The sequence below is a fragment of the Papaver somniferum genome, chromosome 1, assembly GCF_003573695.1.
Source record: "Papaver somniferum cultivar HN1 chromosome 1, ASM357369v1, whole genome shotgun sequence".
In the NCBI taxonomy this organism is placed as follows: domain Eukaryota; kingdom Viridiplantae; phylum Streptophyta; class Magnoliopsida; order Ranunculales; family Papaveraceae; genus Papaver; species Papaver somniferum.
Genome location: NC_039358.1, coordinates 161,395,695 through 161,415,767, shown reverse-complemented (window position 1 = coordinate 161,415,767; position 20,073 = coordinate 161,395,695). Strand labels below are relative to the sequence as shown.

Below are 20,073 nucleotides of genomic sequence, written 5' to 3'. Positions count from 1 at the left end.
TCCATCAAAACCCCCGTTAAAGTTAAAAGATAGAACGAGCTCAGCTCACCCACAAAAATAACTTTTAAGTTTAACTTTGGCTTTTCATTTCTTCGACACCCAAGTCAAAATAAACTTTTAACGGTCGTTTATAATTTGTACTAGTAGTTTTCTTTTCCTTTTTTTTTTTGAGAGGGGAAGGAATATACTAAATTTGTTTGCACTTTCCTAAGAAAAAACACACTTTGGGGGAATATTTATTTTTTCCGGTGAATTGTCTGGAAAGTGCTACTTGTTTCCACTTGGACGACGTGACTCTGGTAAATTTGTAAGTGATGAAACACAAAGGGGCCATTCCCTCTCCTCTTATCTTATCTCCTCTCAGGGTGTCACTCATAGTTAAATAAATACCACTAATAGTCTTAGGTTGTCATTCTACATCAATGTTTCATTCGACATCGTATTCCATTTCTGAAAGTTTTGAAACATGTTCGAAATACATAATACTAGTATTCAGAAGCATAATAAAAGTCTTAAAACATCTTGGTTATGTGTCTATTCGAACAAACATAAATAAGTCATAAGTGGATACCCAACAAACAGTCTTATTCATGGACTTCTGAGCTGCTGGCCTTAAACTTGCAAAAAACTTTGACTGAAATTGTATCCGGATCTCTAATTGCTGTCAGCTCTCACGAGGCAGCCCGTGATACTGACTCCTTGCTAGCATCTCGAAAGTGCAGGCATTTGAGTGGAGTTTATTATATGGTCACTATAAGTGCTTTTGCTATCAACTTAGGATAGTTGTTGTATTAATCTGCTCTTAGTGAAATATAGGGAAGGAGTCTGCCGAGATCAATTAAGATTTTAATCTTCTTCAAAGGGTCTCTTTGGTAAAAAACGACACCAACTTAACCAGAAAGGAAATTTTACTCGATGTGGTAAAAAGACATGATGATTGAGAACTTGAGATGAAACAAATATTGTTGAGACCAGTTATTTGTCGCCAATATTCGACTATATGGGAAGATGATTACCTAACTATAAGGTGCCTAATCATAGATAGACTCGTACACTGCCATCAAGAGCATATAGTTTCCGAATTGCTTTTTACTCGTTGCGTGCAAAATCTCAAACAGATCTTGTAAAGGCAATAACGACACGCACATTCCACGTATTTTACTAACGCGTCCACACATGCATATCATATATTTTACTTTTCACAAATTTCAAATGTTTTCTTTATCTTTTTAATTATTTCCATCAATAATTGAAACCAATTCTCAGCTCCATGGCGCTTTGTCGATTACCGGCTGATGAACTATACTGTCTATCACCGGCACCGCTCTTGACCTCTTTTAGAGCGTCTATGATGGAGGCTAAAACGCAAAATACAGCAACTCTGGTGACGAAAATAAAATGTTGAATATAATTCAGCTTGGCAAAAAAAATTCTCACTGTGGTGGGTTCAGAAGGATTCTACTCTCTCTTTCGCCCTTTTCTCTTGTCACTCTCTTGAATTGCCACCTTTATTCTCAAGGCTTGTCCAGTTTACCAATAAAACACGCCAAATGTTAGCTAACACCTAAATTCCGAATCCGTTCAGTTATTATGACACCTCAAAATGTGACAACAAAATTGGCGGCGAGTTAATTAATAAGCGAATCGGCCCAGTCAATTTAAGTCATTAGATTATCATTAGATAACACATATTTTAGTCTCAATCTCAGTGAAGTTACACAGAAATATGTACGACTTTTTTTTATATACTACCACCACTGCTAGTACTACTAACTGAGTTAGAGACAGAGAGAGAAGAAAAAAAAGAGAGAGAGAAACTTAAACTAAAAACAGCAGAGAAACAAAAAGATCAGACCCTTCTGTAAATTGTCTGTACCTCTCTGTATACCTTTTCTTTCTCTATCTCATCATCATCATCATCAGTTTTCTTACAAAAGGTTAGGGTTTCTAAGTTCTTCTTTCTCGATTCCTTCGTTTATCTTTTCTTGAAATTCCATCTTTTTCTGTGTGCTTCTTGATTGGTCTGGTTTTCATGGAATCTTAACTTCTAAGTTTACCTACAAGATTCTTCTCAGAAATCTTATCATTTCAGTTTCATCCAGTTAACAAGTTTAACTGGTACACGTCTTCAAAAGTTACCAATTCAAGTTTTCTTTCCTCACTTCTTTTTCTTAATCCTGAGATCGGTTAGATTTGTGATTGTAAGCTCTGGTTCTTCCTTTGCTTTATCCCTGTTAATTTAGCTCAGAATTCTCAGAGTTATTCAGATTTGTTTGACTGATTTTCTAAAATTTCCTTAATTCTGCTTCATAACTGAGATCTTCTAATCTTCTATTGATCCCTCTATTGTTTCAGTTTGATTTTTGGATTGGGGAGGCTATTCATGGTTCAGTTTATGTTTCGTTAGATGAATCCAGAGCAGCAAATTTGAGGTTTGTGGACTGAAGGAAAAAAGAAAAAAGGAAGAAGATGGCAATGAACTACTCAAATTGGGATATATGTAAGCTGGTATTGGTGGGATTGTTGGTGATTTTAACCAAACAGATTACTTATGGTTACACCAACGATAAAGATGGTAATGCTCAATTTCAATAATTGCATACTCCTTTTAAGCCTAGATCTGACGATACTGTGTTTCTCTTGGTTGTTAAAGAAAATGAAAATTATATCTCACTGAATTTTTTACTGTTTCAGTGGCTGCAATGAATATCCTGTATGCTGATTTGGGTAAGCCCGTGCTTCCTGGATGGATTCCAAATGGAGGAGACCCATGTTTAGAGGCCTGGCAAGGTGTTACATGCGTGGACTCAAACATAACCTCAATGTACGATTGTGTTTCTCAGATTGTTTGCTGTGTTTGATTTTCCTCATTGTTTGCTGTAGTTCTTTTTAATAATTAATTGGTTTAACAGAATTCTCAATGCTGCTACTATTAATGGAACGCTTGGGGAAAGCTTAGGTTCCTTTACTGCTTTAGAAACTCTGTAAGTGTTGTCTGTTAATAGCAATTTGCATATCTACAGGATGCACATTTCAATTACCAGGAGCTGGACCCACCTAGGAGATGCTAACCAAAAATTCTTCCCCAATGGATGGTTAGTATGTTCCTAAGAGGTGTTCATATTGGAATGCGCATCTTGTGGATTTAATTCCTCTTTCTAAAACTATTGTTTCTGGTGATATCATCTTTAGTCAGTAACTGGTTTTTATTGTCTATGTGATCACCTTTATTAATTTTTTATTTCTTCTATTGGTTTGCAACAGAGATTTTAGCAACAACCAGATTGGAGGGAGTCTTCCAGCTAGTTTACCCGTTACTATGAAGAGCTTGTATGTTCTGTATCTTTCTCAGTTTATGTAATCAGATATCTATAATGCTTTCCAGTGTGCACTTTGTTGTCTGTATCTTATATGCATAAGCATGTGGTCTTCCTTGAGTATGTCAGGTTTCTTTCAGCAAACCAGCTCTCAGGAAGCATCCCTAGTTCTTTATCTTCCCTAATGCAACTCTCAGCGATGTAAGCATGTAGCTAAGCCTGTTTGTCTTCAGTCAGCCCTAGTTGGGATACTCCAAATTTGCTTATGCTTTTACTTATCTAAGTTATTTCCAATAGGTCGTTAAACGACAATCATTTAAGCGGAGAAATACCAGATGCCTTTATGGCCTTTCCAGGATTAGTAAATTTGTAAGGAAGTTGCTGATTTTAGCTTATCTTATTATTTGGGGTTCACTTACTAGGTTCAGAAGTTGATAAGGAATTGTTACCATCTTTGTGCAGGGATCTGTCCGGTAACAATTTAACTGGTGAACTTCCACCAACAATTGAAAGTTTGTCATCTCTGACAACATTGTAAGGAACTTAACATGCTAAGCTTACACCTCTACTTTACTCTGTTTTTGCAAATTTATCGAGATTTTTGTTTGGCAGCCATTTACAGGATAATCAATTATCTGGAACTCTTGATGTTTTACAAGACCTTCCTCTGAGCGACCTGTAATTTTTCCGATCACTCCATTTAAATGAATTTTTTCTCTTCTTCTGACAATAAGATAAGGTCTTAAGTCACCTCATTTAAGTGCAGTATGGAATATAAATACTGTCTGTTGATTTCTTTTGTTTTTTTTCTTTGTTTACAGGAATGTAGAAAATAACCTGTTCTCTGGCTCTATACCTGAAAAGTTACTGAGCATACCAAATTTTAAGTGAGAGCTGCATACTTTTATATTTGTTTTCTTTATCTTGAAATGTTTATTATAATTGCAAACAACCTGATGTAACACAAGTTATGCATCTGTCTTGGGATTCCTGCCATTTCATTGTATAGGAGCTATAGTAGTAACTGCAGAACATCAAGTTTATTGCAAAGTCGTATGACATGTGAAGATACACACTTCCATAGTTTCATAACTTTCATTAGCATAAAGACATTTGTGATACTGATAACACAGTTCTCCTACCTATCTGTATGTGCATCTAGTTGTAATTAGTGTCATTCTCATATGGACTAGTAAGCCATAAAATGATAAGATAGAAAACAGTGTACCTTTCTCGATTAAATGTTCGTTAGAACGCTAATGACCAATGCTTAGTAGGTTAGTTGGCGAAGACCGAGGTTGTGGTTTTAATAACAGAACTTTACTGGCTTAAAAAGGTGGTTGCACTTGAAAATGGGGAGTTCTGTAGCCATATTATATACATTTCGCTGTTTACATCTATCTTGCTTTCCTTTACGTATATACTGCAGGTGCTCTCGTTAAGTATAGTTATCATATTATTGTTGCACGTATGATAGTGATTAATAATTCTTTTCTTGTGGTGTTGTTACTGTTGGGTTAATGTTACAGAACGAGTGGGAACCTGTTCAACACTACTTCTGCCCCTGAGTCGTCACCCGCAGATGCCCCTGCACCACCACTTCCAGACCCTACTCTTATTCCACCTATCACGCGGGCACCACCTTTTTTTAAAGGAGGGTCCCCATCTTCCGAAGGCCCACCTGCGAAACAGGCAAGTGGAACATCCACACAGGACGGATCAAGTCCTGCAAGTACAAAAAAAACATTTTCAAAGAAACAGATTGTGGGCATTGCAGTAGCAGGGGGGTTAATTATTCTCATAATTATATTTGGACTTGTCCTTATTTATTTAAGATGTTGCCGAAGAAGTCAAGATGCCTACATAAACACCACATGGCCTGAAAGAGGTCCGTCTAATGTCCCAGTTGAGAAATCTAAAGACAGTGTCATCTCAGGACGACCTAACCGTCAAACAGAAACAGGTAACTTGACGCAGTTCAGTAAGATTTTCTTTCTTTAGCATTGGTGAAGTACAATGACCATAAAAAATTGAATAATTTGAAACAGTTCCGGGAAAACAAATTACGAACCGAAAAGAGGAACATGCTGTAGCTAATAGAAGAACTGAGGATATTCCGGTTGCAAGGAACAAACAGGAGATGGAGACTAAAAGAATTGAAGCAATTCCGCAACGGAACAAACAGGAGATGGAGATGAAGAGAGTCGAAGCGATTCCACAGAAAAAGCATGTACTTGATATAGATAGGTCCTGGTCAGGATTGGATGCTTTTATGATCCCGCCTCCTCCTCCCCCACCCCCTCCCCCTCCTCCCCCTGCTGCGCAAGTCGTTGCAAATCCAATTTCTTCCTCAGAAGTAACTACAGCAATCTCTCCTCCCAGAAATCTGATACCTCCGACTTCTGTGAGGCCTTTTACTGTTGCATCCTTACAACAGTATACAAACAGCTTCTCTCAGGAGAATTTGATTGGAGGAGGTAGGCTGGGCAGTGTTTACCGAGCAGAACTCCCTGATGGGAAGGTAACATTCTTATATCTTTATTCTGAAGTCACTTAATTCTGACTGCTGCTAAACAGTGTTACTGATCCCGGTTTCATTTATCTGGAGAAAAATGTACTCTTCCTAACTGTTCCTCGCTAAGTCGCTGTTTTCTGACAATTTATTTGCTTTTGGATGTCTTGTAGTTGTTGGCAGTTAAGAAATTGGATAATGTTCGGCTAGATGATGAAAAGTTTCTTGAGCTAGTGTCAAGTATCTCTAAACTTCAGCATGTCAATGTGGTCGAGCTTGTGGGGTACTGTTTGGAGCATGGGCAACGATTGCTCATCTACGAGTACTGTAGTAATGGAACTCTCAATGATTCCCTTCACTCATATGATGAGGCCAGTAGGACTCTCTCTTGGAATGTTCGCATTCGGATGGCCCTTGGAGCAGCAAGAGCTCTCGAGTAAGTACTACTGTTCTTTGCAGCACTTAAGTACCATGTTCTTCTTAGTTCGTCAAGACATTTTTTCCTTGAAGTTACTTTTTGGGAATGATTATTTAACTTCGATTCCGAGGTAAGAGAAAAGTTCTGGTCTGTTATTTCTTCTTAATCCTAATGAAGAGGATGGGAGTTTCTGCATATGTTCTGAACTGGATCAGGACGAAATGCTGTCTTTTCTATAGATGTTACTTATTGGGCAGAATCTTCGATGGCACCAACATAGTTTAATCTCTACCTACTCACATAGTTGCATAATGAGACGATAAGATGAACTTCTGTTGCATTCAGTGAAGGCAAAGAGAATTGAAATATAATTCAGTTCCTTGAAATCTGTGAACCACATTATCTGTGCTCCTCAAGGAGCCTAACAGCACAGCTTTAGTTTTGCTTGTTGTTCTTTATTATTTTTCCCCTTTTGCTGGTTAGGTCATATGGATATTGAAGTTTAATCGTATAACTTGGTTTTTCTGTGAAGGTATCTACATGAGACCTGTCAACCACCTGTCGTGCACCGAAATTTTAAGGCTGCAAATGTTCTGCTTGACGATGAGCTCACTGTGCGTGTCTCAGATTGTGGGTTGGCTCCTTTATTAATGTCAGGCGCTGTTAGTCAGGTAGATATCTGTTTTCTTTAACTTAAATGCTTATTGATCGTTATGCATGTTTGAGTATGGAAATCGAAAACTATGCAGATTGTCTAGGTTCAGATTTTAAATGGGATTGGTAAATGACACAAGTCACAAGCCAGTGGGAAAACTAACATTATGAATCTGTAACACAGTAATCTAGCATCCAGGAAGTGAAAAATTGGAGATGAAGGATAAAGTTATTTTTTGTGAATCTCCCGTCCAATTAGAAATCCTATCTTTTTTAGGACAGATCGAATAGGTATTCATTATTATATATGGTTGGTCAATTTCAGTTGTCAGGACATCTCTCAACTACCTATGGATATGGTGCCCCAGAATTCGAAACTGGAACTTACACTCATCAGAGTGATGTTTACAGCTTTGGAGTGGTTATGTTAGAACTTCTTACCGGGCGTAAGTCGTATGACAGGTGAGACAACAACCAAATCTTTCTCATTTTTACAATTTGAGTAATTGTTTTGTTGCTTAACAATATTTTTGATGTCTGAAAAATATAGGTCAAGGCCTCGAGGTGAGCATTTCTTGGTCAGATGGGCAATGCCTCAGCTTCACGATATTGAAGCACTGTCAAAAATGGTTGATCCTTCTTTAAATGGAAATTATCCTGCTAAATCGTTGTCGCGGTTTGCGGACATTATTTCTTTATGTGTTCAGGTATGTTCTTTTAGTCGAGGAGTTTGCGACTCTTTATCAAATTCCTTACCCTTTAGCATCTGATTGTATTTTACTTTTTATTAAAAATAATCAATTATGCTGAAGAGGGAAAAAAATTGCGTAGTGTAGGTTACCTTTGCAAGCATTCTCTCTTCTTTTCTATTTTCATTATATAATGAAGCTAGCTAATTCTGTGTCTATTTTGCAGTCTGAACCAGAGTTCCGCCCTCCTATGTCTGAGATAGTTCAAAACCTCGTACAAATGATACAGAGAGGGAGCCCCTAGAGTTGAATGCATTAGTTAGATTGATAACAAACTTTGCGTGTTCTGGCAAAAGTGTGAATCGTGAACAAGCCATCCCTACAAAAAGCTTCTTTCATGTAAACACTACAATACGTTGCCTCTGACAACATAGACAATGTTCATACACCGAAGTATTCTTCGAAGGAGCGATTCAAAGTGGCCCACTACATATAGAAGTTCTTTGGTCTCACAGGTTCGTTTCTTCCGATTTGTTGGGATAGTGCTCGTTAAACATAGGAACAAATGATTTGTATTTGCATAATTCCGCTAATCCATTATTTTGCTGTAGATGTGTGTGATTAGCTTTGTAGATGTGTGTGATTAGCTTTGTAGCTCTCATTATTGGCTATTGCTATTGTGTAAATGTAACTTCAAGTGTATTTTCTCATAATTAAGTAAAGAAAAATGATGGCCTTCACTTCTCCATTGTTTTCTTTTTTATATAGGAACTCTGTTGCAAAATCTTGTTAACTATATCTGGGTCAATTATAATGCAATAATTCTTAACGTTCTTCATTGCCCGTGTACTAGGTTTTTATTGATAAGTTTGCTATTTCACTCTATGTCCAATAGATCACAAAGGAGATGTCCAAGTGGTAGTCAATTTGAGCAACTCTAGCCGATCAAAAAAAAAAAGTCAATTCGAGCAACTCCATCTCTCAAACTCCTAGAAGATAAAACCCTTTATTACTCAGATTCGAAGACTAGACAAGGGATTCCTCCTCAAATCAGTTCAAAACTCATCATGATAATACGAACGGGAATAAAGTTGCCCATAGTCTCTATGCTAACCCAACGAAACAGTGAAACTTGGTTGCTCCCTCCGCCTCCCTCTTGTATCCAGTATGCCCATCGGCAGCTGAAGTGTCTCGTCTGTAACATCCTTGCCGGGACATTTTTTTTGCTGTTCCTACCGGCAAAAACAAGCAACATTCCAAATTTTCAGACGTACGCGACCTTGGCTATCCTACATGACAGCCGTAGATTCCTAATTATTGGACTCCTTAAAAGACACAAATCCGGAATAACCAATTTTGAATTTTCTCTCTTCACCAAGAAGAGGACAAAACACCAATACAAAACCCTAACAGACACAAGCCTAGGCTCTAGGGGACTCGATACTCGAAAAAATACAATACCTGGCATTAAAAGAAAAGCAACGGACAATATTGACAAAATCTACAGTCGACGAATCAAGTGCCAGCTGTAGCAGTATTATTGGCTTAATTAGTTTCGAGTCTTTCGACCATCAAAAGAACAAGTGGGTTCTTAGTCGTTCATGAATCAATACCACCAAAACGTACCGCTGAGATTGAAGATTCTATTAATCGCGGGTAATTAAAATTTTATCCTGAAAAACAGGAATTTCGAATTATTATGGCATATTTAGTAATATCAGGTATAAGATAAGGATAAATGTCTACGGAGATAGGTTTCCCTTTGTGAGAAGGAATGAGAAAGTTCATCATTTATTTATGCATTCAAATACAAAGAAATGAAATCTCTCCTCTCTTTTTTTTTTCTTTCTCTCTCATCAATTCAATTCAATTCAATTCAATCCTCTATTCCTGTTTTTCTCTCTCCTTCTTTTCCGATTCTACCAAAACACGTCAAAAACCTCTTCTTTGGAACGTAAAACCACCTTTCCCCTGCTCACAAACCACCTATTTTCCCCTCTGTAAATACGCAAAACCACCCTTGTAATCTTCCTCCTAAACCGGTTTTTGCAACCTTTTTCTGTTTTTTGTTTTCTGGAAATTTTGTGGAATGAGGTTATGGTATTTCGTTAATGTAGAACAATCTCTAAATTTGTACAGAGAGGATTGAGATTAATTCATGATGAAGGAAACAGAGATGATTATGATGATGAATTGGGGTACGTGGGAAGAGCTTCTTCTTGGTGGTGCTGTTATCCGCCATGGAACCCGAGCCTGGGATGCTGTAGCCTCGGAACTCCGATCCAGAACCATTTATCCATTCTCCTTCACACCGGAGGTTATTTTCTATCCAATTTATTGAGATATTTCAATTATCATTAAATTCAAATTGGAAATTAAAATAATTACTGTAAATCTTTCGATCTTTTTTTAATTTGAATTTAGGTTTCTTTGAACCGGTTATTTTTTTTTTTTTGAACATAATTAAATTAGTTCGGATATTTTGAGCATTTTAAACTCGGATTATATGAAATCGTGTAGTTGGTTGTTTTTTTTTGTTAGTATTTAATTTCATTTCATTCGTGTAGATTGCACAAAATCAGAATTAATTTAATTAAATTCTTCTTTTCTAAAGAAAACGATTTATTCAGGAAAGCAGGGGTAGAGAATAATTTCGTAGGCCTTTATTCGTAAAATGTCGAAAGCACCCCTGGTATAGTTTTTTTTTTTCATATTACATAATGTCGAAAGCACCCCTTGGTAGTAGATAATATTTTAAGACATTAGAATATCCACGTGGGTAATTCCGGTCTATCCAGAGATACGCAGAAAAGCTAAAGCGTTTGTGAGAGAAACCAAAACCAAATTTTGTTTGTTGAGGACTTTTTTAAGTTTAATTATTTGCTTTTATTTTATATATTAGTTTTGGTATCTAAATAATGAAAATATATTGCTTGCAGGTATGTAAAGCCAAATATAGAGACTTGAGAAAGCGATATTGCGGATGCAAGTGAGTTTTCGGTCCTCTCTTTTTGAACTAATTCTTATGATTTGTTTTGGATAATTTACGGGTCAGACAATCCACGTGTGTAGTCCTATATTAGAAAAATTAGGCTGCATTAATTACTTGTAGACTTCATGTGTCAATAGGGGCATATCTGTAACAAAGTCTTCTTTTGATTAAATTTCCAATTAAAACAGGACTTGGTTTGAAGAGCTTCGAAAGCAAAGAGTTGCTGAACTAAAACGTGAATTGGTGAAGTCCGATGACTCCATTGGGTACGTATTTCTTCTTGATCCCTCAACAAATTTTTTTTTATCGGCTACAGCCAGTGGGCCGGTCTAGCCCAAAAATATTTGGACGTTGTATGTGGAGCCCACTTATGTACGTTCATTTAAAGAGGGTCCACTATGACTCCACACTTATTGGCCACGAATGGATCCTCGGCTCTGCTTTTTAATTTTAAGAGAGTGGAAGATGATATATTCCAGTGAATCTAATCTTTTTATCGAAACGAATATTAAGCATTTCATTAACTAATAACTTTTCAGATCATTAGAAACAAAGATCGAGAGTTTGAAAGCTGAGAAAGTTGAAGATCAGCATCAGGATAATGATAATATCCACATGGTTAGATATGACCCAAGCCCAATTGTATCGCCAGATTCTAATGGAAGTACAGAAAGAATTGGGTTTCACCGGAAGGAAACATCGAATAATTCTAAAGATGGATTATCAGCCAGTAGTTTTACCGAAGAAACTCGTACAAACTGGTCACGGGTGTGTCAGGTTCCCACGGCAACTGTATCGAATCAAGAAAAGGAGAATCTCATCGATACAGACCCTGAAGATGCAAAAGTAAATCCAGAGAATATGAGGAATGTTGAAGAAGTTTGTGCTGATATTCCGATCAGTAATTTGAGGAAAAGAAGAGGGAAAAGGAAGAGAAAAGATTGTAGTAGTATAGAACTGAAGAAGGAAGCAAGTGTAGGAGAAAATGGAGAAAGTGATGTACTGAGTACAGCTGAGGTTGCTATGAATGGTCCAGATTTTGATGATCAGAGTGCAAAACTTTCTGATAGAGTTGACCAGACAGTTGTCGTCAAGGGAGGAGAAAAACTTGATTTGATGAAAATCTTTGAATCATTCATGGAGAATGAACATGCATCTATGTTTTGCTCCCGCCTTGATAGTCAGGTAAATTCCAACGCAATGTTGATTTGTTTTCTTAAAGTGGATATTACTATGGTTCGGTAGTTGATTCATTTCTTCCTTTGTTTACAGAAGAGAGCAAGGTACAAGAATACCATTCGTCGGCACATGGATTTCAACACCATAAGAGCAGGAATTAGCAATGGTTCAATTAAATCAACCAGAGAACTTTATAGAGATATTCTTCTACTCACCAACAATGCCATAAATTTCTATTCAAAAAATACACGCCAATACACCTTTGCTATCAGCCTCAGGAATCTTGCCAAAAATACATTCCAGCAAATTCAGTGTGTGTCATGTTTAGATTCTGGTGGAGATAGTATTGGCGGAGGTGGTGATAGAATATCTTGTGAAGCACAGCAATTCAGCTTACCTGTAAAACCTAGAAGTATACGACCTCGTATCCGGAAAGTCATTGGAAAACTCGTGACAGAAGAGAGAATGTCACCCAAGAAGGACGGCAAAAAGAGTCAACCTGAGGTGGAAGATATGCTTTTTCCCACAAGAGAAACAAAGAAAGGTAAAGCAGAGACTACAGAAGAGGTTAGTACTTTGAAAAAAGATACTAAGAAAGGTCAAACTGAGATGGGGGAAAAAGTTACCTTAAAGCTAACAAAGAAACGTAAGACTGAGGCGGAAGAAATAATTGCCCAGAAGCCAGTGAATAAGAATAGTAAAACCGAGGTGCCAAAACAGATGATTCCTTCTAGAAAAGAAACCAAGAAAGGCAGTTCCGATGCTAAGATTTTGGTGGAGTCACCGTTAGTGGCTTTGGAGGTGGTGAAGAAAACTGGAGCAGGTAGAAGTAAGAAGGTTGGGAGAGGAAATGGTGGTGGTCAAAAACCGAAACGAGTTGACACTGATGCAGTGGTAAAGGAAAGGAAAAGAACGCGTAGAAGGTGAAATGCAGCAAAATCAACCTTTTTTTTCTTTTCTGTGTGCGCTTTTTGTATATAGAGAGAATCTGTTTCTGTGAATTTTGAGGAACTTAGTGTATAACAAGTTTTTTGCTGCCGGTTATTTTGTATGTGTACAGCACCAATGGCGGCAGTTAATTAGATGATTCTTTTTTTTTCCATTTTTAGCTGAGTATACTTGGTGTGTTTTCTTTTGGTTGCAACTTCTATGCTGATCATAAATCCTAAAATAACTTTCACGAACAAAAATGCTCCATAAACTTTGAATCATGTAGTCCACCAAATGAGATAATACTAAACCCATGAACAAAATGCTCCATAAACTTTGGAGTCAGAGAGAAGGAGGATCGGACGCTAATGAGTCAGCTCGGAAATTTTTTAACATTTTTTTTTTGATCTTATCGAATGATTTATGCTTCCATTCATCATCTTTATCCATGTTCAGATCTTAACTGATGATAATTACTTCTTTTTCTCTCCCAACCTGTTTCCATTTATCCATTTCAATAGTTTTAGATTTTGAAATCTAATTGTTTCCATTCTGTATTATTTTTAATTCTTTTTCAATTCTATTTTGGCTGATCTTTTCTGTTTGTTTAACATGTTGATTGTTTGCTAATTTTCAGGCCCGTTTGTTCATCAAATCATGAGAAGCATTCAGTTTTAGACCTCTCTCTACAAAGGTTTCCTCCTTGTAACTCTATTGTTACAATCAAGTACCGACTTTTCATCAACTTATCCAGCAGTATTGCAAGCCTCAAATGTTGAAGAGGTTTTTATCAGTATGAATCAGTATTATTTTCTTTATCATTTTTATGATTTAAATGTCACTAGCGATCTTAACTTGTTCAAATCGGTAGAAACAACTCAGATTCTGGAAGAGAAAATTTTGAATTTCAAAAAGTTCAAATTTTCCCATATTTCTCTGCGTAATGGAAGGAGCTATATAACTCAATCGCAATCTACTCAAAAGATAGTAAACTTTCTGTTTATAAAATATATCTCATACCCCGGAAGAATTATCCCCATTAACAATCTTAAAGGAGAAAATGATTCTGGTATTACTAATTATACCTATTTTAGCTATAATTTCATCATATATATCAGATTTGCTTCAACCCTAGAAAATACCTTCTACCTACCCTCCTTCATATCAATTACTTTCAATATTAACAATCTTGAAACTCAAATGGCGTCGTCTTCAAACAATCAAATCACTTTTATCACTGGAAAAATGCAAAACACTCAGATAAGAGACATATGTGCTAGGCAGATGCGTAGAGCAGTGGGTACTAAGCAAGCTTTTGTCAAAGTAGCTGAGGATCACAACACAACCCTTATTGGAAAGCTTTTTTCAAAAGACAACTTTGATATTGATGTTATAAGGAAAGAAGTACAAAAAGTTTGGAACAAGTACAAAACAAAAGAAGTAAGAGCTATTGGCAGGAACATATATCTCTTCAAGTTCCACACTATAGAGGTTATCAATACTATTCTCAAAAAAGTCCCTTGGAATGCGAAGAAATGTCACTTGAATCTGCTAAAATATGATGTGACTATTCCAGTCGAAAGCTATGTGTTCTCTCATCAAGAATGGGATGTGCAATTCAAAAACCTATTGCTCGAGCATCACTCCAAGGAAATTGTGGATGAAGCCATTGAAGAACTAGGATTAAAAGTTTCGACAGATCCGGAAGATGTTACTCAAGTCTATGGTAGCACTATCAATGCTAGAATCAAAATAGACTTATCCAAACCTCTTCATAGAGGAGGATGGTGGAACAATGCATCTGGAGGTGTTACTTGGATTCGTTTTCACTAGGAAAAACAACCTCACTCTCTTTGTCCCAAATGCTTCACTATTGATCACAAGGATGAAGAATGCGACACAATAGATGATGAGCTCAGAATAAGGAGATACACTAATGAGGAATACATAGCCTATATTTATGAACTAGCTTTAGCTTATGGATTAGAAATCATTGAATATCTGGACCTCCTGATCCAACTTATTGCTGAAGCTAGCCGTAAGCAAATTGAAGAAGCTAAAGAAGATGAGAAGAATAGGGGAAACAAAAAATCTAGAACTGACGATCAAGACTTAGCTCTAATGGAAGGCAGCGACATGGAAAATGATACTGGTAAAAATCCTCTTGCAGCAGAGGCAGATGAAATGGAGCATGATCTGATGGAGGATGGAGCTAAGGAAATAGAGGAGCCTTCTCATGAGATGAACGAGGCCACTCAAAACTTGGTAATACAATTTCTCATTGCTAATAGTTTTTCCATTATCAGTCTAGTTTTCAATTTCAATCTCATTTTGAATCTGTTTTGTGTCATTCTGCTCTTCCTTACAACTACTTGAGTATCAAGTCTAGTTGTTTTTTAAATTCTTACAACATGAAAATTTTGAGCTGGAACTGCCAAGGATTTCTAGGAAAAGAAACTAGAGAACACATGCTTCACGTGAACAAACTTCATTCCCCTGATATTATCTTTTTATCTAAAACCAAGATCAATGATAATAGAATTCAAAATCTAACTAAGTTTCTTAATATGCCTAATATTTCTTTTGTTCCGTCTATTGGTCAAGCTGGTGGCATTGTTCTTTTATGGAAAGATGGTTTCTCCCTTGAAATAGTTAACTCCTCTTCAAATATGTTCCATGCTTTAATCACTAATGATCCTGCCAAAGGTGAGTGGTTCATTTCCTGTGTTTATGGCACTCCTTACAAAGAGGATCAACCAGCTCAATGGGATTACATAAATAATCTTAGTAAAGTGGTTAAAATTCCTTGGGTCCTTATAGGGGACCTTAATATCACTTTAGATACTTCTGAAAGAAACACCAATACTAATCCTACTTCAGATGAAGTTCTAGATCATATTAAAGAAGCTGACCTCCATGATTTGGGTTTCAGTGGCAATCCCTATACCTGGACTAGTAATAGTCATGGCACTGGTAGAATTATATCCATATTAGATAGATATTTAGTGAATAGAGATTGGTTTCTTTGTTTCCATGATTCTAAATTAACTCATCTGCCCATAAAAGGTTCAGATCATGCCCCCATACTCTTGTCCTTGTACACTAGCTACAATTCTTCAGGTAAAACTTGGAAATTTTTTGAGCATTGGCTAGAGAATGATTCTTGTATTAATGAGATAAGAAATGCTTGGGTTTCTAACAAAATAGGTTCTGCAACTTTTGTCATGAATGACAAGTTGTCTAACACTAGACACATTTTATCTAAATGGAGTAAAAATATGTTTGGTCTGATCCAGAATAATATTATTGTCCTGCAAGAACAACTGTCTCAACTGCAAGCTACAGATCTCCAAGGTAGTAATACTGAGGAGGTACTTCAAATTGAAAAACAGATTGATGCCTTGAATGAAATACAAGCTTCTTCAAACAGACAGAAGTCTAAGGACCATTTCTACAATGACATGGACAAGAACTCCAAATTCTTTCACATCAGAGGTAATCATAGAATAGTTCGGAACATAATAGATTCCTTGCAAGCCCCAGATGGATCATGTGTCAAGATAGAAGCTCCATTGAAGATTTACTTGTTGCTCACATCAAAAAAATGAGTACTACTTCAAATCCTGGAGATAGTGAAAATTTTCTTCAGCACATTCCTTCATGTATCTCAGAGCAAGACAATGATGCTTTAGTTTCAATTCCTTCAAACCAAGAGATCTCCGAAGCTTTAAAGTTAATGGATCCATGGACCTCTCCAGGACCTGACGGCTTTCCTCCCGGTTTTCATCAATCTCAATGGAAAATTGTTCAGGAGGATGTTTGTAAAACAGTGCAATCTTTCTTCAGTTCTGGTTTTCTTTTGAAGAAGCTCAATAACACAAGAATTACTTTGATTCCAAAGACTACTACAGCTCATGAGCCAGAGGATTTCAGGCCCATTGCCCTTTGCAACACAATTTATAAACTCATCTCTAAAATAATTTCTTTAAGACTCAAGAAACACATGGTAAACATTATATCTCCTATGCAGTCTGCTTATGTGCCTGGTAGATTAATATCTGAAAATGTGTGCTTAGTACAAGAACTTGTGAAAGCAATGAAAAGAAAAAGGGGGAGAACTAGTCATCTTGCTCTAAAAATGGACATGTCCAAGGCCTTTGACAGACTTGAATGGACATTTCTAATGGAGGTTCTCAGGAAATTTGGATTCTGCAACAAATTATGTCATCTTATAATGCAGTGCATCAGCACCACTCAAGTTGAAATCATGATTAATGGCTCACCCTCAGCTGCTTTCAAACCGACAAGAGGAATTAGGCAAGGAGATCCTCTATATCCTTACCTTTTTATACTTGCAATGGAAGATTTTTCTAGACAATTGAATCATCTTGAAAACATGAATATGCTAACAGGTATGAAAATCTCAAGAAATGCACCTAAGATCAACCACTTGTTATTTGCAGATGATTGCTTACTCTTCTGTAAAGCTAATCAAGTGCAGACTAACAAGCTACTTCAGTTGATTAATGATTTTAGTGTCTGCTCTGGTCAACTTATCAATTTTTACAAATCTGCTGTATATTTCAGTAACAATATGAATCCACATTCTTGTCAGCTAATAAGTGGTGTTCTTCAAGTCAGGAAAATGAATATTGAAGAAGAAAAGTATCTTGGTCTCCCATTTTTTGTAGGAAGAAACAAGAAGATCCCTTTCTCCTTATTGGTATCCAAGATGGAAACTAGACTTTCAAGATGGAATGGTTCTAATTTCTCAGAAGCAGGAAGATCAGTTATGATTAAACATGTGACTAATGATGTTCCATTTCAATATATGATCAGTTTTAAGTTACCTGATACTACCATTAATCAGTTAAACTCTATCCAACAAAAATTCTGTAGAAACAAGAAGCAAGGGTAAACATCTAATAAGTTGGAGAAATGTCAACAATTTTAAAGAAGAAGGAGGTCTGGGATTTAGGGATCTTCATTTATTCAACAGAGCTCTCATTGAAAAGTCTGCATGGAGATTATGTACTGATAATACTTCAATCTGTGCTGCCTCTCCCTTCAAGCAAAATATTTTCAAGATGGTCAAGTCTTTAACATCACAGATTCAGATAATTCCACATGGTCATGGTAAAACATCAGTTCTGAACTGCACTTCATCAAAAGATACAGTTGTTGGAGTATTGGAAATGGGCAGAAAATTCTGATATGGCATTACAGATGGATACCAGAACTGGAAAATCCACCAACTCCTAAGTCAGGTTTCACTAATCCTCAAGATTACACTTTTCTGCATCAACTATTCTCTACCAATAATGAAGTTTGGAATACAAGCTTAGTCTTTGCTCTATTTGAACCGCATATTGCAGCTTTAATCCTTAATATCTCCATTCACATTCACCACGAAGACAAGCTAGTTTGGACTCTTGAAAAAAGTGAAAATTTCACAGTAAAGTCAGCCTATAACAAAATGCTAAAAGATAGAAATGGAGACACTTCTGTGGGTATAAGGATGCAAAATATCTTTAAAAAACTTTGGAGATTACCTATTCTGCCAAGAAAAAATCAATTCTTGTGGAAATGTGTGAAAGATATATTACCAACTAAAGAGAAATTGATGGAGGTCATTCAAGATGATGATTATGGCTGCCCTTTTTGCTCTCATGACCTGGAATCTGCCAGTCATATCATTCTAGATTGTCCCTTATCTAAAGCAGTGTGGTTTGCAGTCAGTGGAATTCATATATTACAGGGGGCTACTCTAGCAACTTGGATTTGTGATTGGTTTGACAAACTTATAAACAAGCAGATTCAATAAGCAAAATTGTGCAAGCTGGAAATTATTGCTTGGTGCATCTGGACTGCTAGGTGTGATAAAGTGTTCAAAGGGGCCAACATTACTCCTGAAGTTATTATTCAAAATTGTAGAATGGAATTTGCAGTTCTTGAAAAGAAGCCAGTAACTAATCTCATGCTTCCTGCACCCCAGAATAGAATAAATCAACACTGGCAGTCTCCTGCTACAGATTTCCTTAAAATTAATTCTGATGGTTCTTATTTTGCATCTAATAACTCTGGAGGAATTGGGCTGATCTGTCGTGATTTTGCAGGTACACACCAAGGCACGAAATGCATCTACTTAGCTGCAATATCAAGTCTAGAGCAAGCTGAGATCAAGGATTTATGGGAAGCAATGAAATGGGCATCGGAAAAGAATCTAGAAAGTTTTGAGCTGGACGCGAATCTTGTAGCGGATGTTGTCAATGGTGATACCCTGAATATCGATTGGAGATTGCATAATTTAATTTTAGACATAAAACTTCTACTTCGTAGTCATGTCTTATGGAAATGCTCTTATGTTCCAAAAGAAAAAAATAAAGTAGCTGATTGTCTTTCCAAATTAGCTAGATCTCAAAGAATGAGTGGTGTTCGGCTGTTAAATCCTCCCGGTTAAATTATTCATAAACTTCAGGAGGAGGCAAGCTATGTAACTTTATCCATTAATCAATTCAATTTTCAGTTTCAAAAAAAAAATGACTTCAACCAAACGAGATAATACTCAACTCACATGACAAGATGATCATCTTCTAAACGGTAAATTTACAACACCAAAGATGAATCTTCCACCATAAAATAACATGAGGATTTTCTATTCACTAAATGATGTCTTTCCAATCTTCATAATGAATGTTTATCCAACGAACTATTATCCTCAAAACCTTAATGGTGTGCTCTCTCAATACCGATGGTATATCTTTCAAAACCGCATAATGACCTCTTTTCGTGGATACCATATTTTGTGTGCCCTTCTAAGCCCAAAGGGCTAGTATTTGGTAAATGCGTCAAGCCCACGTCTGATGAGTGCCAAATATTGTATATATCTATCCCTTTTTGTTGGCATTTTAACTCATCTTTTGTGCATTAATTCTACATTTTATCCCATATTCTGTATTTTCATTGTTTTCAAGAATAAATATTTTTATTAATTAATTTTGCATTTTTAGGTAATAAATAAAGTTCGGATGAGTCGCGGAGCGAAAAGAGCAGAAAAGTAGTGAAAAGCCGGGAGAAATTACGCAAGGAAGCCGCGAAGAATGGTGCGCACAACCTCATTTTCTACACACAAAAGCGCCTCTGTTCTCAGCCATCAGATCAGTTCTCAGAAGCATCCGACGGTCGCTCCTTCATAGAGCATCAATTTCTGAAGTCTCTGCCGAGCACCACAGCGCTGAAATTCCAAGCCTTCAGATTAGATGGTAGTTGAATCCAACGGTCGCTCCTTTGCTGTTCATCAAAGTTCGATACTTCCGCTTAACACTACAGTACCTAACTCCATCAAGTACCGTTGACTTCGTTGTATCACCTCATCCGACGGT

At 36.8% G+C, this 20,073-nt stretch overlaps 2 protein-coding genes across 5 annotated transcripts; both read left to right on the top strand.

The window, feature by feature from the left end:
- Positions 1 to 1,731: 1,731 nt before the first annotated feature.
- On the top strand, positions 1,732 to 8,351 carry LOC113305982 (protein STRUBBELIG-RECEPTOR FAMILY 3-like). 4 transcript variants are annotated; one of them, XM_026554980.1, is made up of 17 exons: positions 1,732 to 1,937; positions 2,408 to 2,575; positions 2,695 to 2,824; positions 2,913 to 2,984; positions 3,265 to 3,330; positions 3,447 to 3,518; positions 3,615 to 3,686; positions 3,780 to 3,851; positions 3,930 to 3,995; positions 4,139 to 4,204; positions 4,847 to 5,280; positions 5,366 to 5,838; positions 6,003 to 6,265; positions 6,780 to 6,918; positions 7,227 to 7,363; positions 7,452 to 7,608; positions 7,817 to 8,351. In XM_026554980.1, exons 2-17 carry the CDS (start codon positions 2,470 to 2,472, stop codon positions 7,892 to 7,894), a joined length of 2,403 nt encoding a protein of 800 aa, XP_026410765.1. In that variant the 5' UTR covers positions 1,732 to 1,937; positions 2,408 to 2,469; the 3' UTR covers positions 7,895 to 8,351. The 4 variants fall into 4 exon arrangements, with proteins under 4 accessions (XP_026410765.1, XP_026410758.1, XP_026410762.1 ...); XM_026554973.1 differs by having other exon boundaries at positions 1,733 to 1,937; positions 2,356 to 2,575; XM_026554977.1 differs by having other exon boundaries at positions 1,733 to 2,201; positions 2,356 to 2,575.
- Positions 8,352 to 9,386: 1,035 nt separating this feature from the next.
- On the top strand, positions 9,387 to 12,863 carry LOC113305977. Its single transcript, XM_026554970.1, has 5 exons — positions 9,387 to 9,907; positions 10,530 to 10,579; positions 10,771 to 10,848; positions 11,122 to 11,767; positions 11,855 to 12,863. Exons 1-5 carry the CDS (start codon positions 9,749 to 9,751, stop codon positions 12,686 to 12,688), a joined length of 1,767 nt encoding a protein of 588 aa, XP_026410755.1. The 5' UTR covers positions 9,387 to 9,748; the 3' UTR covers positions 12,689 to 12,863.
- Positions 12,864 to 20,073: the final 7,210 nt, after the last annotated feature.